The 24,077-nt window shown below is 41.8% G+C and overlaps 3 protein-coding genes across 3 annotated transcripts; 2 read left to right on the forward strand and 1 right to left on the reverse strand.

The window, feature by feature from the left end:
• The first annotated feature begins 446 nt into the window (after window positions 1-446).
• LOC117839979 (ATP-dependent Clp protease proteolytic subunit-related protein 3, chloroplastic) lies at window positions 447-5,648 on the forward strand. Its single transcript, XM_034720431.2, has 10 exons — window positions 447-873; window positions 1,370-1,474; window positions 3,240-3,362; window positions 3,549-3,608; window positions 4,096-4,192; window positions 4,294-4,367; window positions 4,560-4,613; window positions 4,699-4,782; window positions 5,046-5,168; window positions 5,300-5,648. Exons 1-9 carry the CDS (start codon window positions 556-558, stop codon window positions 5,139-5,141), a joined length of 1,011 nt encoding a protein of 336 aa, XP_034576322.1. The 5' UTR covers window positions 447-555; the 3' UTR covers window positions 5,142-5,168; window positions 5,300-5,648.
• Window positions 5,649-9,120: 3,472 nt separating this feature from the next.
• LOC117837724 (uncharacterized) lies at window positions 9,121-21,305 on the forward strand. The gene is made up of 28 exons (XM_034717466.2): window positions 9,121-9,396; window positions 9,512-9,689; window positions 9,773-9,939; window positions 11,498-11,614; window positions 11,692-11,823; window positions 11,999-12,176; window positions 12,577-12,757; window positions 13,593-13,714; window positions 13,810-13,901; window positions 14,155-14,191; window positions 14,459-14,519; window positions 14,800-14,948; window positions 15,092-15,162; window positions 15,250-15,420; window positions 15,515-15,583; window positions 16,306-16,404; window positions 16,497-16,586; window positions 17,366-17,441; window positions 17,522-17,621; window positions 17,714-17,789; window positions 17,967-18,146; window positions 18,667-18,789; window positions 18,876-18,959; window positions 19,097-19,281; window positions 19,402-19,540; window positions 19,625-19,684; window positions 19,879-19,983; window positions 20,596-21,305. Exons 1-28 carry the CDS (start codon window positions 9,226-9,228, stop codon window positions 20,707-20,709), a joined length of 3,327 nt encoding a protein of 1,108 aa, XP_034573357.1. The 5' UTR covers window positions 9,121-9,225; the 3' UTR covers window positions 20,710-21,305.
• A 651-nt stretch (window positions 21,306-21,956) lies between these two features.
• LOC117837725 (protein LURP-one-related 11) lies at window positions 21,957-23,460 on the reverse strand. Its single transcript, XM_034717467.2, has 2 exons — window positions 22,723-23,460; window positions 21,957-22,570 (listed from the first exon to the last, which is right to left on the reverse strand). Exons 1-2 carry the CDS (start codon window positions 23,071-23,073, stop codon window positions 22,202-22,204), a joined length of 720 nt encoding a protein of 239 aa, XP_034573358.1. The 5' UTR covers window positions 23,074-23,460; the 3' UTR covers window positions 21,957-22,201.
• Window positions 23,461-24,077: the final 617 nt, after the last annotated feature.

Genomic DNA, 24,077 nt, shown 5'->3' on the forward strand with positions numbered 1-24,077 from the left:
TGTTTTTCTGCCGCGAAAATGCCTGTTTTGTGTGTTTGGGCGAAAAATCAACTCATTTTCGTTTTTTTTCTTTGTTGTTCATTTCGCTCCTAATTTTACTACAAAAACTGAATGTTTCCAACCATTTTTTTCCTGGTGGAACAAAGAACAAGTATGGTGTGTCGCGCTATACATGGATGATAACATTGAATACTCCAATTACTAAAGCGTTAAAACCTAACTCAATGCTAAGCACGTACCCTAAGTTGAAATCACATTGGGCATTCTGTAGTGCTAATTGCACTGGGCAATGATTGAATGACGTAAAAAAATGATTCGAACGACGTGTTTGCCTGACAGGGTAATGGAAAGGTAATTTGCTCTAGAGCCTCATACACCTAAAGCCCAGCGACCCATATAATAACTGTACACCTTCCCAAAGCCCAAGAGGCCCACGACAAGCAAACGGCAAGCACTCGACGGCTGTCGACTCATCTGCAGACCAAATTATCCACACGCTTCGCCTCCCACTCCCCCGAGCTCGCACGCACGCCGCGGCGGAGCGCCGCCGCCGCCATGGCCTCCACGTCCACCTTCCTCTCGATGCGGATCCCCACCCCATCCCCTGCCCACGCCGCCTCTTCGCCTTCCCTCCCGCTTCCCCTGCTCCGGCAGGCGCGGGGCGGCGCGGCGTCCTCGGCTCTGGTGGCACGGGCGGCGCCGGGAGCTCCGTCGCCGCTTTTCAACCCCAGGGGAGACCCTTTCCTGTCCACCCTCGCGGCTGCATCACCGGAGGACCTAGTGGCCGCCGCTGGTGGCGAGCGCCGCGGCGAGGACCACCTGCCGTTCCTCGAGATCTTCCAGAACGCCAAGCTCATGGCCTCGCCCGCGCAGGTGAGGGTTCCGCGCTTGTTTGGGCTGGGGAAACGAAGCGGCTTTTATCTAATATGATGCAGGTCCCAGCAAAAGGAAATAACCGATGGCTCGAGTATGAGACGCTGATGCTCGTTCGAGTACTCCTAGGTTCTAGCAGCAAATTAAGAATGTTTTAGCGTTCCGTTTTCCTAGTTATCTGATAATAAGTTGCTCTAAGTTTGTAATCGTACACGTGAAGCTCAATACACATCAGCTGTATGCTCAGCTATGGTTCAGCATTAGCTGACATGCTAGGTTTGGTATTTGCCACTAGCTCTGTTGGGAAGTATAATCTTATCACATGAAGATATCAATCGCGTTATATACATTATGAACTTTACCACTAGTATTTTCATGTGTACCTTTGGTTCTGAAATGGTTGGGATACACAATCTTTGCTAAATGTGTCTTGATCTTTTGGCATTTGCACCACATTTTACATAATGATCACTCACCTATGCTTTGTAATTGACAGGTGGAACGTTCTAGCAGTTCTTACAGTCAACACAGACCTAGAAGGCCTCCACCAGATTTGCCTTCATTGCTTCTTCATGGTCGAATTGTTTATATTGGAATGCCGGTATGAATTTGGACCGTGGTTCTCACTTCTCACTTCTCAGTAGGAAACTTTTGTTCATTTCATTTCATTACTTTGCATTTGCTACTTCCAAAGATAACAAACTTTATGGGGCTCTATTAGGCTGGATAAACAATCTGACTCAGTGCAAAATTCTGAGCTGTAAAACAACAACAGCTTGGTTCCACCTGACAGTGCACCATAGTTCATAGTTTGAACTTTACCTCATTCCACACTCGACGTATAGTGGTATAAGCAAGGGAGAGTGCGGTACCATTGGGTTCTGCTGGGACAAAAGCTGCTCGCTAGTGATCCTCAACAGTGTTTTCTCATTCTGTACCATTGTTTTTACAACAAGATGCCATTTGTAAAGGATTGTTCATATTACTTAATTAGGTGCCAAAGGTTCAGATTGCTACCTGCATAAATCTGAAAGCATGCGAAGAAACCTTTGTGATAGTTTCCTTGCCTGACATTAAAAGACTGGTGTTGTTTGGTTTGTGCTGAAACCAACCCTGCCAAAATTCGGCAAGCCCCAAGAAGTTTTGGCAGTTGGCACCTAATTCAATTCTAGCCGGTGCCTGCCAAAATTTTGGCAATCCCAATTCCTCGGTCATATCCTGTACAAATGTTGCCAGACTTTGGCCAAGTACGGGCAGCTAATTCCTTAACTGAAATTTTGGCTAGCCAAATTTTGGTAGTGCTAGTTTAGGAGTGCACATGCAAAGTATACAGCTGTATACCTGACCTCTGTTTCTATCTACACCACACAAGTTGCATTGATATCTCTGATTTGGTGCTACCTTCTTACTCCTGGTTATTGTTATGCACATAGGATTAGCTTTCAGTTTGGTCAGATAAGTTAGGAGTCCAGGTTTCAGGGGATTAAGTTGTTAGCTTTGGTTAGGATTTGGTTTACTAGCAGATAGATATTTATCTTGTACTTGTGCGTGGGGCAAAAGCCTGGCTTATAAATATGAGAGCCATTGTAATCTGAAACAACAAGTAATAGAATCAATCTAGTTCCCCAATCTATTCTCTTTATCCCTGCCTCCATGTTGCGGCGTCGATCACAGCACCCAAGCTGCGGCCTCGAGGTCCAGGGCCACGTCCATATACCTCTCACAAATACACCCTGCACCATATCCCAGCCACGAATATCCCTGCCCATAACAGTTATAAGCTTGCTGCCCACCCTTCAGGCATGCATCTCAACACATGAATCAGTGGTGTGTGTATAATAGGATTAATAGCGACCACATGTCCAACATATGTTTATCACTATTTTCCACCAGTGCTTCGTTCATCAGAGTGGATACTTTTGATATCTGAGTACATACCGCCTTTAGTATATTTCTACCATATTATTTTTACTGGTAAATTGTACAAGGAAACATTTCCTTCACATAGTGTACACTGGGCACATACTTTCAGTTCGATACTTTGACAAAATGATGCTCTTTAATTTATCTATTGCCACTTTTAACTCAGCTCTAGTTCACAAATCACATCCAGTAAATATGCACAGTGTTTTGTCAACACTGCAGAGGAACCTTGCTTATGTACAAATCAATTGCTAAAGATCACTGATTTTGATGGTTGGACAAATTTTGTTTTCAGTATACATCTACTCATTTCGTTATAAATTTATAACAATTATTTCTTCAATATGAAACAAAACTTCTATACAGTATGCTGTAAGAGTTGGATTGATAATTCTTTAAGCATATTCCATGACCTCACAAGATTATCTTTTGTTGCTTTCTAGTTGGTGCCAGCAGTGACTGAGCTTGTTGTTGCCCAGTTGATGTACCTTGAATGGATGAACAGTAAAGAACCTGTTTATATATACATCAACTCAACAGGAACAGCTCGTGATGATGGTGAACCGGTAAGTAAAATGGTTCAGTTGGTGGCTTGCTCTCAAGTGTCTCTAACATTGTGGTTAAGTATCTGTAGACTACAGCTTATTCATGCTAAATTGGATGAACTATGAGGTCTCATGTAGCATTTGCTCATTGTTATGAATCTTATGATAGCCAAATTGTTCTTTAATATTATTGTCAACATTTGTCAGGTCGGGATGGAGAGTGAAGGTTTTGCCATCTACGATGCAATGATGCGTATGAAAGCTGAGGTGCTCTACATTCACCATCTGCAGTTCATTAGTTCAATATTAATCATCTGGTACAGACTGAAGTGCAGTAAAATCTTCTTGAAAATGTTTACTGTCTGCAAAGAAGATATAGTTGTTTTCAAAGAAAATTTTTACCATGCGTGCAATATAGGAGTCTCGCTGTGTCTTGTTTGGTAGAGATTATTAGTGGATAGCCTTTTTATCATTTGTTTGAAATGGATGGCACACGCAAAGACAAACTGATCGTCTTCACTGTTCTTTCTGCATTTATTTGTTCAACAAGAGAGTGGTCATGAACAACCCTGTTTGTATTTGCACTGGGAAATGACGTTTTGAACTTGGTGGATCCCTGTTTTTATCAATGCAAGATTAGGATGGGATGCTTGCAGCGAATGAAGTTACAATGTCTACAGTGTGAATTTTGTTCAAACTTTATCTATTTTCTCTATATATAGTTCTCCTGATGAAGTTACTTTTTGCTGTGCAGATCCACACACTCTGTATAGGAGCTGCAGCTGGTCATGCTTGTCTTGTGCTTGCAGCTGGAAAGAAAGGCAAACGCTATATGTTCCCTCATGCTAAAGGTATCGACATGTCAACTTCCACATCAGTTTAGTTTGTTGAGAAATACTCTCTTTTGCTGGTCATTTTCTGCTAATTTTTGAGATTCTTACTTGCATGCCAGCTATGATTCAACAACCTCGTATACCATCATATGGGATGATGCAAGCATCAGATGTTGTTATTCGAGCAAAGGAGGTATGAGCTGTGATTTGTGTTTCTTATTAGCTTGTATTTCTTGAATACTATGTTCTATGCTGGTTTATGCTAATCATGTATGTATCCATACACTCGGTTACGCACGGTCACTTTTCCTACTTACAGCTTTGTGAAAGGTGAACACATTTTTAATCACGACCTAATATTGACATTCTTATTTGCTTCTTGTAGGTCGTGCACAACAGGAACACATTGGTCAAGCTTTTAGCAAGGCATACGGGAAATGTATGTTTGTGTATTTCTTATGCTACTCTGTATCTGTATTGATATATGTTTCTGACAGCTGGGACATAATTATCTTTTATAACAGCCACCAGAGAAAATAGACAAGGTAATGAGAGGGCCATTTTACATGGACTCCTTGAAGGCAAAGGAGTTTGGAGTCATTGACAAGGTAATTTATTTCTTTGTCAGTGATTTTTGTAGCCTTCATCTTTTTCTAGTTCTTGGCATATCTGAAGTGTGGACAGATAGTTGCTACTTATTGTTTAGGCAGCATTATACATTTGCATAAGACAGAATCGTGATTCAAATTTGTCCCCTATTAGAAGATGAACTTTCAGTTGCCTATTAGCGGTATGTGCTAAAAGGTATTGGCTACATACAGGCTCTTGTTTTGTCCAAACGGGTAGATTCTTAAGGTTGTGTGATTATCAGATCCTTTGGCGCGGTCAGGAGAAGTACATGGCTGATACGCTCTCCCCAGATGAGTGGGACAAAGTTGCTGGAGTCAGACGCCCTGATCTAATGTGATGTTGCATACTGGAACATCAGTACTTAGTAAGATTTTTCACTGCTCAGTAGATGGCATTGTTATATGAGTCTTTATTTCAATACAAATTGCATATCATCACCTGAACTGTGAATATTTATTGACTTCTATTTTGACATTGACACATTGTGCATGTTAGGCTCAAAGCATGCAAGGGGGCGGAAACAGCTGTCGCTGAACAATAACGCTCGGTTGTCAATTGCGACTGTCGGCAAGAGCCAAGGGGAACTTGTATTACTAGATAAGTGTAGATTAGAGCACGGGCCATCAAGATATTATGGTGTCTGGATGAGAGCTGGGACGAGCTTTCCACGAAGCCATTGTTGTTCCTCTCATTAGTATCAGGCCGGATTTTGGTATTTACTGTTAGTATATAGTCCACCCATTTTGATCGACCCAAATGTTGAACTAGCCAAGCTCATAGTATTATCAGCACGAGATGACGATTGGGGATGTGATATATTACCTAGAAATTTCCATTGCCAGAATGCCCTTATGATCTGGACGTCTGCGAATCCGATCTACGAGCCACCTACAATGATCGGTATCCAGTGCACTTGGTTTCTGCTACATTTTTTTGGGCTCTGCTGGACACCTCTTTATTTTTTAGCCTAAATTAGGTTCGATGTGCTCCTTGAACCTTTCCACGTTGTTTTGTGCAAGCTACAAGGCTCGCCCGCAGCTGTTTCTTGACTAGTGATGGGCAACGTCATGGCTTTGCAGCTTGTCTTTGTTAAAAGGAGTCTTTTGTTGATCCGAGCTCTTGCATTATTGGCGGTCCAAGGGTGGTGAGCGTGGCTGGCTTTTGGGCATGCGAGAGGGCCTTCCTTTCCTTCCCCAAGTTGCAGCAAAATCAGAGACAGATCCAGGCCTAACTTGTGACGCTGACGCAGAGAGACTGGAGAGAGCAAGCTGAGCTAGTGCCCGTTGTGGTTGCTGCTGTTGGTGTTGGGTGTGACCGTGGCTTCTGCTTCCGGTAACGCCAGGATACCGTCTCCCGGTGGACGCTTTCCGCAACGCCGAGAGAAGCGAGAACTTTTGCGGCTCACACAGGTATATAAAAGTTAAAAAAATTGGCTACGAGGCGTGCGATGGGTGGTATATTCTGTAGGTGTCGAAATGATAGGACGCGTTATGCAATTGTGGGTGTACTGTACACACGGACCTAAGGTTTGGATGTGCCAAGTGTTAACCCATACTCGATTGCTAAGTATGCACACGTGTTAACCTCAATTGGAGCTATCCGGACACAAGTATGAATGATTCACTAGGCTGAATAGCTTCAAACATATGTTTCTCTCGAACCGTGGGTGGTCCATCTTCATGACCGCTTTTAATCGTGACGAGGCTAGTTGATACGAGTATATATATGTGTTTATTTTGTAAGGAAAATTTAGTATTTGGATATACTATTTCAACAATTCAATATATTTTTTAGTAATTCATACGTTAAATTTTAAAGTATTTTTCACAAATTATTGAATTAGCATTATCAGATGCTTTAATCAAAGCGGTTAAAATGTGAATTGTGCAAAATAAGAAAATGAATGACAAAAGGAGTAAAAAAATTTGAAATTCTACATATGATGTGGTCCGACGTGGTAGCACAACTTGCATTTTGGAAGGTTGCTTCTCAGCCTTGGTTGACGAAGCCGTCTGTGAACCACTTATATCTATACTTAATATTAAAGCAAGTAATGCTTCTGCCAAGTTTTTCTCGGCCGCCGTGGTCATTTTGCAAAAAAGTTTCTTTGCAATCCATATTCTGAAGAGAGGAGGGCTCGGGTGGAAAAAGGAGGGAAGGGAGGGGGTCAAAGGGGAAAAAGCTTCTCATTCGGCGGGGGTCCCCGTTCCGACCGCGCCGCCCCTCCCCGGCCCCGGCCGCGCCGCCACACCGGCGACGCCCACGCCCCCCTCCACCTCTCCGGTGCCAGTGAACCCGCTGCCGACCCCGGCGAGGCCCGCGCCCGCCGCCAACCCGGTCCCACCAGCCAAGCCCCCGTCGGCAACACCTCCATCATCCGCCGTCAATGGAGGCGCTCCCGCTCGCGGCAGCACCTTCGCAAAGGCGCTCATGACGTCCACCAGCTTTCCACCTCGAGCCTCGACGCACGCGCGCTCAGCCTTGGTGGACGGCTCCTCCGCGATGCGTTCCCGACCTTGGTCATATGGGCAAGCACGCAGGTCCGACGCAGATCCCGCAGGCCTGCGTGAACTCGAAGACGGTGTTGTACTTGCGGAATCGGGAGCGGAGCTGAATCCCCTGAGCCAGACGAGGGCAAGGGTGAGGAGCGCGGCCCCAAAGACCATGAAAAGGCCAACACCGCCCTCCCAGGCGCTGTGCTTGCCGAAGCCATAGTCCCCAAGGGGCTAGAGGGTGCGGCGCCACAGCGTGCGGGGGGCAGCGATGAGCGCGGCGAAGGGGTTGTTGGTGGTGGCGTCTGGGGCGGGCGTGGCGAGCAGCGAAACGCGGCGGGGTCTGAGGGCAAGGAAGGCGGCGCGGAGGTGCCGACGGGGAGAGGCAAAGAGGAATGGGAAAGGGAGGAAAAAGAAGAATCGGAATCAGGATCGGAATTGGAGAGCAAAAGAAGAAGAGAATCGGAATCAACCCAAGCACATCTGCTCGTCGACACCCAGGCGCACCACCTAAGCATCTCAACTCTCAAAGAAGAAGGGGAAAAAAGAAAAGAAAAAAGAAAAAGGAAAAAGAAAAAATGGCTTCGCTCGGGATTTGAACTGGGACACCACAAAACTCTCTCATTAGTTAATTTCGGTCTTTAGTTAAGGTATAGTATATTCTAAATACCAGAGACTAATCATGATCTCTACTTAATATTAAAGCAAGTAAGGTTTTTGCCCAGTCTGTGGAGAAGCTGAAGAAGATCCGGCAGCTGCTGGCGATGTCGTAAATGGAACACGAACTCGTGCACAAACTGTTCAGCAGGCTTCATGATTCGTGATTACTCCATTGCTTGAATGTATCCTCGCTACATTTTTCAGAATTGGTGGGATGTGGATCGATTCAGCATAGCATCAAACAATAAATATTTTGATTTATTGTCGAGAAATGAATAATTATTTCAGTATAAGGATATATGTTAAGAGAAACGCAAAAAATATGTATAGTGATAGAAATAGAAAAAAACTACGAGTTTTAAAAATACGATTATCATTTCACCGTAGTAATGCACGGTCATTCTGCTAGTTCTTGTATAATCCCTCTATGTCTCTTCACCAACCGTAGCTATTTTATTTATAGTATATAATTTGTGTTTCATAATCTATATGTATATATTATCTTAGATTGTTATAATCTCTATCCCATTTGAACGTGTTCTAAATTCACTCAATATATAGCGTCTTATAGATGACAATTATATGACATTTTTATATGACGTTACTTCTAATTTTAGTGAAACAAAAAATATCAGCAAAGGAATACATATGAATCAATATGACATAAGTGGACGTCATGAACCAATTGATGTACATAAAGTGCATATAGAAGCATAATATTGGAATTGTCATTAAGAGGTAAGAGCATATGGAGGTAAACATATTGTTGGAACTATCATCAAGAGCATCTAGAGGGAGAGGAATGCGGACCTTCCATGACAAAGAGGAAAGTCTAGACGTGTTAATCCAGGGGATCAAGGGCGAGGCTAGTTTGTGGGCTGTAGTCGGACGTCATGAACCAATTCTAGTATTTCCTCTCTCATCAAACAGTCGGTTCGTAGCGTGGTGCCGTGCTACGGAATCCAGGCGGCCCAAGACGCGATCCCCATCTCCTTTTTCCGTCGTGGGCAAATTGCACGAGGAGAGGAGGCGCCCCTCTCCCTCCCTATCGGCTGGACAGCATGGTCTCACCTGTCGCGCCGCTACCCTGCGATTGGTGGTCGCGGCGGCCGCCTTATTTACACTCCGCGTCCCCCCGCTAATTGCTAGTAGTACTAATCCATCCAACGAATCCTTCGGTTTTGTATTCTTCTCCGCTTCCTTTCGTCTTACCCTTCGCCTTCTCTCTCCCTCGCGTTCCCCCTCGCGTGTTCTCGCGTCGCCGTCGAGATGGTCGAGACGAGGCGGAGCGCCGCGGCGAAGCGCCCTGCGGCGGCGGCCGAGGAGGAGGCGGAGGAGAAGGGCGCCGCGGCGTCGCCGGCGCCGGCGCCGGCGGAGGGCGCCGCGGCGGGCGCGGGGGACGAGCTCGCGTCGTCGTCGCAGCCCCCGAAGCGCGCCAAGGTCCGGATCTCCCCCCGCCCCCACGTGCATGCGGGCCTCCCGGGTTCTGGCCTCTGGCTTTGATCTGTTTCTCGTCGTAGTTGTTGCTGACGCCTCCGTTCGGTGGTGGTGGTAGGTTGCGGGCGCGGAGGCGGATAGCGCGAAGCCGTCGGCGGCGGCCGGGGCCGAGACGGCCGGCGCCGGCGCCGTGGCGGGGACGCTGCCCAACACGGCTGGGCTGCAGGCGCTGAACGGCGCCATGGACAAGCTGGAGGCCCTCCTGAGGTCAAGGGAGGCGCAGTCCAATACTGCCGGTACGAGCCTTCTCCCTCCGATGTGCCCAGCAGGTCCGGTTGGGGCCTTGGGGGTATGATTGAGTTTCCCCCTGTTGATGTAGGGCATAAGCGCGGCGCTAACGATAAGGATTTATCGGCGAAGATAAAGAAAGCAAAGGATTTGAAGGATTTGTCGGAGAAGATGGCCGGGATGTTGAACAAGCGGCAGGTTGCGGCCACCAGCAGGCGGCAGGAACCCTGGTGCAGGCTAATTTCACAATATGCCTCGGTGCGCCTTCTCCGATGCTCTTTTCACTCTTTCTTCAATCTGTACAATCATGACATCTCATTGTTTCGGATGAGACCTTAGTTACCAACAATTACATGATAATTGTTCTGTGTAACTACTATAAAACCTCATCTTCTAACTCGAGAGTATTCGTAGTACACCTTGGAATATACTAACCTATTACGGTACTACCTATCTGCTCCCAACTCTTCTAATCTTAAACAAGAAAGCAACGTCCAATGTGCACTTTTATGCTCAAGAGATTGTGGAAAAGTAATTTCATATGTAGTTTATCTTACAGCCAAGGCTATTATGCTAGAAAGCAAAGTCACTGCAGGGCTGACTTTTTGATTAGTGTACAGTCAGTGTACCCTAGTTAAGCACACATACCTGTTGTACAGCATGGAATCGAGAGGGTAACTTCATGAGTAGGTATTGAGTTCGTTAGTTACTTGTCTTCAGCCCAATGTTTAGTTCTTGGTATGGAAGCAACAAGTCACTTGTACAACAATCACCATCTTCTGAAGCTATATATTTGTAAAATCAAGAAAATATGCCTTTACTATATTCTATATGCTTATTAATGAGGCGTATTGTTGATTAGGTCAAGACAATATGCTAAATTGCATTTCTTTTAATGGACTTTGTCAGGACAGATAACCCCATAATCTCCTTTATGATTGATATTGCAGGCATAGGTTCATGTGCTTAGGCATCTTATGTTAATCATTTCAGCATTTTAGACTTTTAGTCCTGATCCTTGACACCAGAATAAATTTTAGACATCCGATCTGTGTAGCTGTGTTGCATAGTGAATTGAGTCTACTAGCTATATATATGATATTCACTATAACTGTTACATATCTTCTCATATGATCTTGTGGATGCTCTTATGCTGATTTTTTTTTGATAGATTGGTTCGTAAGTTTTTATTTTACACTCAAGTTACGGTTTCAGTCAGGGCGTTAACAGATCGTGCAATTGTCTGATTATCTGGTGGCTACTGTCTCTGTTGAAATTACTCGGCTATCGCTTCTTTAGGACAAGCCTTTGACCAACAATTACTCTGTGGGAGCATAATTTTTGTTACACGTATTGATTTTATTAGTTTTGTATTAAAACATACTTTCATATGGTTGTAATTTTGTTGCATATGAATGAAATATTAGTGGAGTAACTGTCTGTTAAAGGCTTTGTCCTAAAAAAACAAAACACGCCTTGTAGAAAAAGTGGAAGGAGTATATTCTGGCCATTGAATGAGCCTTGATCATTCAGCAAGTCACATAACAATTAAAACCTCAATCAAGCTGTATAAATAACAAACTTTTTGCATTTTGTGTTTGATTTTTCTTTATTTGCTAGGTTATGTGTGATGTGATGGTTGGCTAGATTGTTTCGGAGATTTTAACATTCTATTTTGGTGCTTGTGTGCGTATGCTGTGTATATACATGTTTAAGCTTGTCCTTCAATGAGTAAGCTCCTAGGTGCAGCTAAACTGTTTGAAAAGTTTCATAAGGCTGATGGCTCTTTATTTAATTCATTATTATTTTTCCACAGCATCCTACCCTTCCTATTTATGGATCACATTTCACTATTGGTCATGGAGCGCATCATGATTTGAGACTGGGCGAGTCATCCACCGCCTCAGCTGTTTGTAGACTGAAGCAGGCTAAGGTATTGTGAAGTTTTTTTTGTTCTTCTCTGTAGTTGTAGTCATTATACATTGTTTCAATTCTAACGTCTTGTATTAGCGAGGTGCACTCCTTGAAATCTTTGACTCCAAAGTTGTTCGCGTAAATGGGAAATCTCCGGACAAGGCTACCAAAGTTACTTTGAATGGGGGAGATGAAATTATCTTTCGTTCACCCGTGAGGCATGCTTATGTATCCTTTTCTATTGCCTACTACTTTATCTAATGGATACCTTGTAGTTATGTTTGGGACTATGCACAGATGAAGAAGCTTGATTTATATGGAACTTGTTTGTAGTATATATAATGTATAAATAATGCTTAGACAAGTAAACATTTAGCATTGAACGTCCTTAATGTGATGGTAGATATTTGAGCAACTTCAGCAGGAGAAATCAAGCACTTCCGCGTTATCCTCTACTTGCAATAGTATCCAGCAGGGCCAACATTCACATTTAAAAGATGTCCAGGATCATTTATCTTCTAAAGGACGCAAAGTCTCAACCTTTTACTTTGGAAAAGGCCGGTCTTCATTGATGCCTAATGGTGAGACCTATTTATATTTGTCATCTTTGCGTCTTTTTGAACTTTTACTTGCTAGCCTTTATATTTGTCAAACTTGTTTTTAAATTTTTACTTGCTAGCCCTGAGTTATAGTTCACAGCTGTTTAGATGATCACGTATACAGGATGGTACAAACATAGTCCTTTTTTTTATTTCTCATTGATCTTCTTTCATACTCCCTCCGTTCCAAATTGTAGGTCGTTTTGGCTCTTCTAGGTGCATAGTTTTTGCTATGCACTTAGATATATTGCATCTCTAGATGCATAATAATATCTATGAACCTAGAAAAGCCAAAATGGCCTACAATTTGGAATGGAGGGAGTACTTACCAAATGATTTTTTTTTGCAGTTGATTACATTTTTTATTGAAACACTATTGCAGGATCATCAGCAGACCCAGTTCTACTTAATTTATGTAAAACAATGGACGAACAGAGCCAGCTTAACTCTGAAGATAATATATCTTTTGGTCGGTCGCAACTACTGAAGGAGGATCTGATAAATGCAACGGTTGATCCGAGTAACATCTCTGAGTCATTTGATAGTTGCCCCTATTATCTAAGGTGAGCATACATTCAGCAATCTCATTGCCTCATGTGAGTGTTGTTTCTGATTTGTCATAACCTGTTTGGCTAAGAGACGTGATACTAGTCCTCCCTGCATAGGGGCATTGAGTTGGTGAATAATGTGTCATGTGCAAACCATAATTTGAACTCTTGACAAGATGGTTGCTCATTCAACACAAATTTTTAATGTTGCGTGGTTTATATCATTTCTTCTCGGAAGTTATATGCCCGTTCCCGTACCTGAGAATTGCACAGCCAATATGTTTCTGAATAATCTTTGTAATGATATTCTGTTTGGACTACAAGTGCAATGGGTAGATTTTAGCTCTTTTTTGTTTGAGTTGCTTTTCTCTTTACAAAATAACTATGTTTCATGCTATTGCCTTCTGAACAAAAATTGTACACTGACCTCATGGCTCCAGTATATTTCACACAATTGGCAAGCTTATTCCAATTCCTTTAGTCATCTGAAGTTTGTAAGTGTAATGCTGAAAATAATAGTCGTACTTAACATCACTCTGATAATGCTGGTCATGGCAGTAGACTAGTAGTATTTTACTGTCTATGGTCTGATTTGCTTGTTATTTAGGATGCAGACAGTATTCCAGATATTACTAAAGTATATATGATTGAAAATAGTCAATCACAATGATATAGAGTTTGCTTTTGATGATAAATCTACAATATTGTCCTCGTGTGAGATGTCTAAATACTTTGATATCTTAAGTTTACTGTTTGCACTCTAGGACTAACTTTTTTCCAGTCTTTTAAGTTCGACGGGTGATTCTCCACTTGTTAAGAATTGCTTTCTAATAACTTTTTGTCCTCGCAGCGAGCATACCAAATGTGCTCTCCTGTCATCAGCATATGTACATTTGGAATGCAAGAACTACTTCAAGTTTACAAAAGAGATATCTTCTCTGAGTCAACGAGTGCTGCTATCTGGCCCAACAGGTATGTATGCGTAAACATTGTATTTATTGCAGCTTTAAAACCCACAATTATCGTGACTGTTTCTTTATTAAGCGTGGTAACTTATCTTTCTATAGGAACTGAGATCTATCAAGAATATCTGGTGAAAGCACTTGCAAAGTATTTTGGTGCTAGGTTGCTCACTGTAGATTCTTCCATGCTGTTTGGTGTAAGACCCTGAGCATATACCTCCATTTTCTTTCTCTGTGTTCTACTTCTTGTGACAATAACTAATATGTTTCCAAAGTTTTAAACATCATGCCACTGCTATATTTTCTGTATCTGACCTCTATCTATACAGTTGGTCTTTTTTGTCTTCCTCTATTTTATTGTTTTTTAAAAAAACTCGCTTCGAGTGTGCACTCGGAGAGTACTTTGGATATTTGCTTGTACTTGGTACTCATTTATATTTTGTCGTTCAGGGACAGGCTTCCAAGGAATCAGAGTCATACAAAAAGGGTGAGAATGTTGATACTATGTAACTTTAAATGCTGAGTTAAAATTTAAGTTGTTTCAGTTAGAATGTCGGCAATCTCCTTTCAGTTTTAATGCAATCTTAGTGGACTTGCATTTTCTCCACAACACTGGCCAGTGTACCAGTGGCAATGCAGAAAAGAGCAGATCAAATTTATATGTTGGCCCGCAAACTAGCCTAGTTGATACAGTGATAAGGTTCTAATGTTTTGCAGTGCTGTCTAAATGGTGTTGTTCTTTTCATTTGTTCAGGTGATAGAGTGAGGTACATTGGTTCATTACATTCGGCAAGCATTATTCTTGATGGACAGAGGTACAACTTGCTGCCTAAGATCAATTCTATATGTGCTTATCACAATTATTAGTTAATAAGCCATTTATTTCGAATGATATTGCCTGAATTTAAATGTTATTGACAAGTAGAAGAAAAGGTGGTTGCCGTTTTATCTGATTTAGTTGTCCGACATATGACTTGGCAAAGATATGGGTCATTTTGTTGCTGAAATCAAATAAACTTTATTATTGTTCGTATTACAACTATTTTGATGTATTAATATCTGCCTCTTTCTTTTGTTAAATTGTTCAATCTGCAGCCCTCCAGATTTTGGTTCACAGGGTGAAATATGTCTTCCTTTTGAAGAAAATAGATTATCAAAGGTTGGTGTAAGGTTTGATAAACAAATTCAAGGAGGTAACGATCTTGGAGGCAATTGTGAAGCTGATCATGGTTTGTTTTGTCCAGGTTAGTACTTGGCTCGTGTCTTGAACAAATGTTGTCATGAAAACCAACTGCATGATGTTACTTATGCAGTTATGCTAATTGTTTCATGGTTATTGCCACACTTGAATTGTTTAGATAATGTTCTTACCTGTTGCTTTTTTCAGTTGATTCTTTATGCTCTGACAGTCCAGGATGGGAAGTTAGATCCAAACATCCATTTGACGTGATAGTTGAGGTATTTAACAGTTGTATTTTTTTTTTCAGGGTTTATTATTTATTGTGCTATTTTGCTTTCCTTACACTTACTGTGCTTGTTGTGTAGTTTATCTCTGAAGAAATTCAGCATGGCCCTTTAATCCTTTTTCTGAAGGACACAGACAAAATTTGTGGGAATAATGACTCCTATCATGGTCTGAAGAGCAAGCTCACGCATTTTCCCGCCGGTGCTTTTATTATTGGATCTCAAATCCAGCCTGACAATCGCAAAGAGAAGGTACGTCTTGTAATTTAGACTGGATGCTTATGTAAGCCTGTCATGTTGTTTACGTAACACTTGTACCTAACAAAGTGTGAGTTCTATGTTCCAGGCAAATGCTGGTTCTCTTTTTCTTTCAAAGTTCCCATACAGCCAAGCTATACTTGACCTTGCATTACAGGTAATTTTTTATTATACTAACATTCCCTCTGTTCAAAATAGTTGGCGTTCTGGACTTGGCATGGTTCTTATATTTTTAATCCAGTACAATCCAATAAAGTTGTTGGATTATACACATTCAAAAGTAGTTGGCGTTCTGAACATGTCATGGTTCTTGTATTTTTAATCCTGTACAATCCAATAAAATTGTGAGATTACAGAAGTATTTTTTTTTAAAAAAATTCAACACAAACTATTTTCATCTTTTCCAAACTAAATATTTGAAAAGATAAATACTGATAGTCCAAGTATCAAAAGTTTGACCTGATTTGTTCATAACGTTAAGTATTTGTTACCAGACCAAGTATTTAATTAGTTTTATAAGGTTTCTGATGGACCATCTACTCCTACCAATTTAGTTGCGACCTTATGCTTGTGTGGAGATACTGTATGATCACCGGCTATTACGTTTTCTGACCAGAATGCATTATGCATGACCATTTGTTGGTATACTGTCATACTAGTCTTACAACCTAAATACTTTTTTTTTTCATGTCGTACTCAAACGATCATTTTTGCACACCCTGTTTAGGGTTATACTCTTATTTTTCGGTTGTCTTCTCTTCTATCTTCCACTGATTTTTACTGTTAAACTAGAGGTGCTGTATTGTTATTTGCACTAATCATATGTTTTCCACTTTATTTGTGCATTTTCTTGTTACAACCTAATATAAGGAAATGCAGGACATTGATTCGATAAATGATAAAACCAAAGAAGCTTCGAAGGCAATGAAGCATCTGACCAAACTTTTCCCGAATAAAGTGACACTCCAGGCACCACAAGTATGTTATTTGAAAGTAGTTCCAAGAGTATGGTTAATTTAAAGTAGCTCTTCTGGCATTCATTTTTAATATATCCGGGATAAATGTTACAGGATGAAATGGAGATTTCACGGTGGAACCAGATGTTAAACCGAGATATTGAAATTCTTAAAGGAAATGCGAACATTTCAAAAATACGCTCTGTAAGTGTTAGTGCTAAAGCTTTTGCTTATTTATAAACTATGTATGCATTATCTATTTATTATCATTTATGAATTCGAGTAATTTGTGGTTTACATGGTTGTTCTAGGCACTGCATAACCTATTCTTTTGGGCTTGTTTGGATAGCAGTGGATTGAAGTGTAATGGGAGGGATTGGAGGGGACATTAGTTCATTTTAAATTCAATCCCCTTCATTCCACTCCAATCCCCTTCTATCCAAGCAAGGCCTTCAGGGTTTGGACAGAAATCTTATGTTGTTATCTGTGTATTACAATAAAATACAGTGAATCTATGAGCTTTACTCCCTCTGGTCTAGAATACTTGACATTTTGGATAATATTCTGTCAATTTTGAATCATAGGTGTAGATTTGTCTTGAAAACTACTTCAACCACCTCATCAATTTATTAGAAAAGTACTTCCATAGCCTCATCAATTTATTAGATATGCTAATAGCAAATAATGGTCAAAGTTGCACACCTAGGAGATCGCAGAAACTAAAAATGTAAAATACTGTTGACCTGAGGGATTAGTCCAATGTGTTATATTTTTTCTTTCCCTATTTGTGTCATACATGTGCAAACTCTATAAGAACCACATGAATGTGACTTTTTCTTAATGATATCCTGGATTGAGAAAGATCGTATTATGAAGTGCATTTTTGTATATCTGTAACAGAGGTTAGCTGCACCTTGGACATGTTACTGCATTGAACTTGTCATATTATTAGCTACAACTTATCCTCCTGCCATTGATTTCAGTTTCTAACGAGGGTTGGTTTGGAATGCGCTGATCTTGAGGCAATATTGGTTAAGGATCGCATTCTTACAAATGAGTGTGAGTGCCATTTTATATTCATGTTCATGAAATATATCAAAGTTGCCCAATGTCATGATGGCCTCATTGTTATTTTTCAGGTATTGATAAAATAATTGGTTTTGCTTTGAGCCATCAACTTAAGAACTGTACAATTCCAGACCCTTCAAGTAGTGCGCAGTTTACCCTATCCAGCGAAAGGTTTCAGATTTTAATCTAGTGCTTCACCAACTTGTCTATAAAATTACTTCATCTGCACAAAAATGCTTATTGTTCTAATATTTACCTTGCAGCCTTAAGCATGGAGTTGACATGTTTGAAAGTATCCAATCTGGCTCAAAGAGCAACTCTAAAAGGAAGTCACTCAAGGTTGCCACTTTCTTTTGATATATTACATCCAGCTCAGTTTCTATTGCAACTGTAACTGCAACCACCCAGTGAAAAAAATACGAAACTATAAACTATTTCTGACCATGTTGGCCTTTCATAATTTAGAAAATTGTTTTTTTAATTGACCTTTCTGTTCTTGTCTCTTAAAATTGTCAGGACATTGCTATGGAAAACGAATTTGAAAAGAGGCTCCTTGCTGATGTTATCCCTCCACATGAAATTGGTGTTACCTTCGAGGACATTGGAGCTTTGGAAAGTGTCAAGGATACTCTGAAGGAGCTAGTGATGCTTCCTTTGCAAAGACCTGAACTTTTCAACCGAGGACAACTTATGAAGGTAGATATTGGATACAATTCGTAATATTTAGCTGCAGCAATTCTGAGCACCTTTTGTGAATGATTCTTTCTTCTGTAAAGCTTCTTTATATTTCACTACTTTTCCATCTTGCTGTCTTGAATAAGACCCATCCAATCCTTGCTAACAGTTAACAAATGAGGCAAAATTGACCATGTCTTGCAACTGTTACCATTTGGGATGGGACAATTTAAACTGTCATATCTTTAACCATCTTGTGCTTGTGGGGGGCATTCATTTTTTGTGTGCATCAGATGGACCTAATATAGACTGCCTTGTTCCAAGTTGGATTGAAAAAAAGGAAGAGCAAATGCATGTTTTGGCATGCTACTTATTACTAATTATTTTTCTGCTGTTGGCTATGGTGAAATATTATTTTTTCTTTGTTGGTTATGTTGAAATGTTTTTATGATATCAAGATTCTTTTTTTTTTTATGTTAGGCCAGCTATGCTAGAACACTACCGTTAGCTGATAGCAACCTGACACTTTTTTTTACACCAGCCATGTAAAGGAATTCTACTTTTTGGCCCTCCTGGTACGGGAAAGACAATGCTTGCTAAGGCTGTGGCAACTGAGGCTGGTGCTAACTTCATAAACATATCGATGTCGAGCATCTCTTCGAAGGTACCATCAGATAGATAGTCCACTATGTTTTTTTTTGGCAAATTTTGAGTATCTGCATTATTGCATCTAAATCACCAATTTTCCAGTGGCTTGGTGAAGGAGAAAAATTCGTGAAAGCTGTGTTTTCATTGGCAAGTAAAATTGCTCCAAGTGTGATTTTTGTGGACGAGGTAAGTATATTCTGTTAAACAGCATTTTTTATTGATTTCTACTATACCATGGCACCATCTCTGTAGTTCGGTACTTCGCCTCAATACCATAGTGGTGCAAGCTTTCCTGCTCATCTTCTCCTGCCCTTTCTTTTTAGGTTGATGGCATGTTGGGAAGGCGTGAGAACCCTGGAGAGCATGAAGCCATGCGTAAGATGAAAAATGAGTTTATGGTGAACTGGGATGGTCTAAGAACAAAGGAGAAAGAACGAGTATTAGTACTTGCTGCAACTAACAGGCCATTTGATCTTGATGAGGCTGTTGTTAGGAGGCTTCCCAGGAGGTGATTACCCTTCTTTTTTGTATGATTAGTTGATTACCGTATTTTATATTTTATAATGTAATACAACATCTGTAAATAGTCTGTTAGCCACACAGTCTTATTGAGCAATGGTTTTTCTAGGTTGATGGTGAATTTGCCAGATGCATCAAATAGGAGAAAAATTCTTAGTGTAATACTAGCCAAGGAAGATTTGGCAGATGACGTTGATCTTGAAGTTATAGCTAACTTGACAGAAGGGTACTCGGGTAGTGATCTCAAGGTATGTTACTACAAATGTTAAAAATTTGTTACGGTACTTATTCTTACAACCAAATATTGATTGCTGACTGCAATTAATTTTCAGAATCTGTGTGTTACTGCTGCTCATCGTCCTATTAGAGAGATTCTTGAAAAGGAGAAGAAGGTTTGTTTTAACCACTTGAATTTCTGTAGATTTTCCCTTTCTCTTGCGGTCTCTAATCCTTCGAGTTCTAGTAATAGAATCAACAGAACATGATTATTTTGATACTGGTGGAGTGGTGGTGTTTGGTATACACTGATGGATGCTTTGTTTAATATGAAATGCATTTGAGGTTCATGTGCACTGTCCACCTGCAGGAAAGAGCAGCAGCAGAAGCAGCAAATAGGCCGTTGCCTCCATCGCACTCAAGCAGTGATGTCCGCGCATTAAGAACAAGTGATTTCATGCATGCGCATGAGCAGGTATGTCCTTATTTTTTCTTGCTTCATTTATTTCGATACACTAGCATGTGCTTCTGTCACTAGTTGTGCTTTCTTATGATTAAATGTTAGTACCCTCTGTTGCAAGTGATTTTAGTTGTCATAGGTCAAACTTCTTTTTTTTTACTTTAACTGAGTTTATAGAAGAATGCACCAGCATCTACAACATTATTCAGTTTCGTTAAACACCTTGAATCATGTCTTGTTAGCTCATTTATTAGGTATTATAGAATTTAACATGTTTCTCTAAAAAATTGGTCAAAGTTAGAGAAGAGAAGTTTGACTTATGACAAAATTAAAGCGATTTATTGTTTGAAATGGAGGGAGTACTAGAATGACGGTACTGATTCATGGGCAAAGTGTATAACAGTTTGAAATGTAGTAGTATAATAGTTTTCTTAAGAAGAATAGAACACATAACCTGGCGTAATCACACTAAAGGTTTGTGGCATATTTCCATCTCCTATCTGCTCTTAAAGTTGTTCCGATGGTTCTTTGTCTATGATAGTAGCATATCGAGATATGAAATATCCTGCATCATACCCATGTGAGCTAGTAACATTGTTCACAACATATGTGGTGTCTTTCCTGTAGGTCTGTGCGAGTGTTTCCTCAGATTCCATTAACATGAACGAGCTTGTGCAATGGAATGATCTGTATGGAGATGGTGGATCAAGGAAAAAGACAACACTAAGCTACTTTATGTAGCTGATGTTGCGCATACATCATGAGCCATGGTGCAAAGCAACAAAGGTTGGAGGCAACATGTGGTGCAGGTTCAGCGCAATTCGAAAACAGCTGTGTGAGAGAGCCATGCATGTCCTGATAATAGAATCAAGGTCGAGCACAATGGGGGAAAATACATATCTCGTTGCTGCCTTCAGGCTGACCATGCACCATGGGTTTGGACAGAACGGCTGGTGTGGTTCGCGGTTGCCCTGAGTTTTGACTGCAGTGGACTTCATCAGAAAAAAGAATTAAAAACAGATCACATTTGTTGTACTCAGCCCCCTTGAAGCCTGGAGATGACCTGGGGATCCAGCTTGGCCCACCATCATTTTCCATCATTAAAAAACAATTTATCATTAGATTGCAAGGTGTAGAGCCTGTGCAATTGTACAGTATGAGCATCAGGCCTATTAACTTATTGTTGCAGTCAGCGTCTAATTCAATTTATTAATTAATTAGAATCATTTAGTATGTCCCGTGATTATTCTGTATATGGATTTAGTATCACCTTTTTGAGGATTATATTGTATCGACCTATTAAAGATCCTCTTAATCTATCATAGTAAGTTTGTTAATCCAGGTAGCCTGGTCAACATGAATTGTGGTCTGTTGGAGCCTGGCAGCATCACATGGTTGCAAGTTGTAAACAGTTCATTCTTGCGTGGTTGCTCGATATCTTTGCGTGTCCGGCCGGTCCATGGCTCCACGGGTGAAAGTTGTAATGTTCTTGCATTCTTGGCATGGCCGATCGCGTCACATTTCCCTTTTTTCGTTGACCTTCCGGGTTTTGCACTAGCATGATGTGCTGATACCCCTTTTTCCGCATTTTGTCGGGGGAAAAAACCCTGCTGGCACTCTTCCGTGATGATCTCAACCCACTGAAACCAGCCCTTGTGAAATAAGTTTGAGCACCAGGGAAGGGTGCGTTTGGTTAGAGGACAAGGATGGATATAGAATTCTACCATTCATGTTCTGAGGGATATGGCCATCCAATATGATCCCATGTAATATCTCAATCACTTGAAGTTCATTTAGTTGTTCAAATTTCTACCTAACAGTGCTAGAAAAATAAAACTGCCATAATAAACTGCAAAAGTCGTCGTTGCATGATAAGCATTCATGTTTATGTCCATCCAATTCAACCCATGTAATACCTCAATCACTTCACGTGTTTTTAATTTTGCAAATGTCTACCCAACAGTGCTAGGAAAATGGAACTGCCATAATAAACTGCAAAAGCCGTCGTTGTTTGCTAGTTTGATCATCTCCATCCATTTGTACAAGGAACTGAAGAACGAGACCTATCTCTGGCTAAGAGACTAATTATACGTACTCCCTCTCCTGTCCTTACGAATTAAGTTCAAAACGCAGTGGAACAACAAAATCGACAGAGAGCAGTCTCCTCTTATCTCCTGCTTATAGTATGTACTGTAGTTAGCAGAGTTCATCAGCTGATCATCATCTCGTCGTCTCACATGGCGCGGTTGATGAGGCCATGGACGAGCACGAGCCCCATGATGATGGACCGATCCACGCCGGGCTCCACCGCCAGGGTCAGCACGTCGGCGCCGAGCGCCACCCCGGCGGCCGTCGTCTTCCGCTTCACCTCGGCCACGGCGAGCCCCGTGGCGCCGTCCACGATCCTGCAGGCGCCGCGCGCCGTCGCGATCCTCCCGTCGTCCATCCTGTAGCGCACCACGGTCGCCGCGTCGTCGCCCCTGATGAGCTCGCAGGTGCAGCGCGAGGGCCCGCGCCACGCCCATGCCCTCGTCACCTTGAACCACGGCCGCTCCTGGTCGCTCCACCTGTACCCCTCCCACCTCCTCCCGAACCCAAGCTTCTGTACTCCAGCCAGATCAACGACCAAAGATCAAGCTCGCGTGTCAGATTAGCCAGCTGCTTATTGTTCACACTAATCATTCTTGATAGTTTTATAAATTCTAAAGTTGTTACTATTTTTTTTATGAAACTAAAGTTGTTACTATGACTTACCTTCTTGAGTATTTGGAGGACGACGTTGCCGGCGAGGTCCATGAGGCAGACGTCGTCGGCGCGGCGGGCGGCGTAGTTGTCGACGCGGTACACGATGCTCCCGGCGGAGTCGAAGACGGTGCAGCCGCTGCCGTTGAGCACCAGCGACTTCATCCAGATGGTGAACACCTCCGGCTGCTCGCTGCTCCCCTGCGACGACCCTGCCGCCGCCGCCGCCATCTTGGTCGTCGCTGCTGTCTGATCAGAGGAGGAGGGAGCAACGGCGGCGGCCGGTCCGGCCGCGTCGAGCCCCTGCGACGCGGAGTGCACCCTCACCATCGCCCTCCACAGCTTGACGCCGCTACAACACATTGCGCCGCCTCAGAAGTCTCAGAACCACCACTTGTAGCAGCTGATTGTGCCGGGGCCATTGCAAGTTTGCAACTATCTGTATATATACAAGGAACAAGAGAGGAAGAGAGCTTTTGCGCTTTGCATACGCACACGCTTACAAAGTTATTGTTTGATTAAAGTGTAGTTGTAGACTTGTAGGGAGATGGATGACATTGACATGCACGTCGAGGAGTTAAAAATAATGTGTTCTTTTTGGGTAGCCAGGAGATCGCTCTCATTGGCTCTTAACAAACTAAATATACCTGAATTACCGCATCTGATTAGGCTTCCATGCTTATCGATCGAGTTGGCTTTTAGTCAAAGCTTGTGCAGTTTTGGCAGCAGCTTTGCGCAATCACATCGGCTGAGCGATCGAGACGGAGAAAACGATGAGGTAACTGAAACCATGACCATGCACGCACAAGCAGCAGCACAGCCTTTTAAAATTGGAAACCAGCTTCCCCTCACAGATGCAGTGTTTGAAAGCCATTCAGAGACGTCTGCAAAGCATAGATATATGCCGGCATTATTGCCGCCCTCTCGTCATTTCTTCCAGGAATCAACGGAGAGCAAAGAGCCCACCCGCTCTCTCTTTTCATCACTAATCACAAACAACCTAGAAGGAGCTAAGTGATTTTTCATTAAGAAGAAGAAATATGCACCCAAATTCGAGTTAGAGAGGACTCTAACCAGAACCTGATTAATCAGTGCACGATCACACCTTCCACGCTAACCAGTTGAGCTAGGCTTACTTCGTTCGTCACAATTCACAACATAAGTGTAATACAAATTAAAGCCAAAGAAGCGCCTTGCATGCATGCTTCCGTCGTTCTACCAAGTATTTGCCTGCAAAGTTATTCCTATTAAATTATTAGGTATTTCCTCCATCCTAAATTATAAGTCATTTTAGTTTTTTAGTTTATAGATTTTGCTATGCACGTTTACGTATATAGTATCAAAACGACCTATAATTCAGGACAAAT

This window comes from Setaria viridis, chromosome 9, assembly GCF_005286985.2.
Source record: "Setaria viridis chromosome 9, Setaria_viridis_v4.0, whole genome shotgun sequence".
NCBI lineage: Eukaryota > Viridiplantae > Streptophyta > Magnoliopsida > Poales > Poaceae > Setaria > Setaria viridis.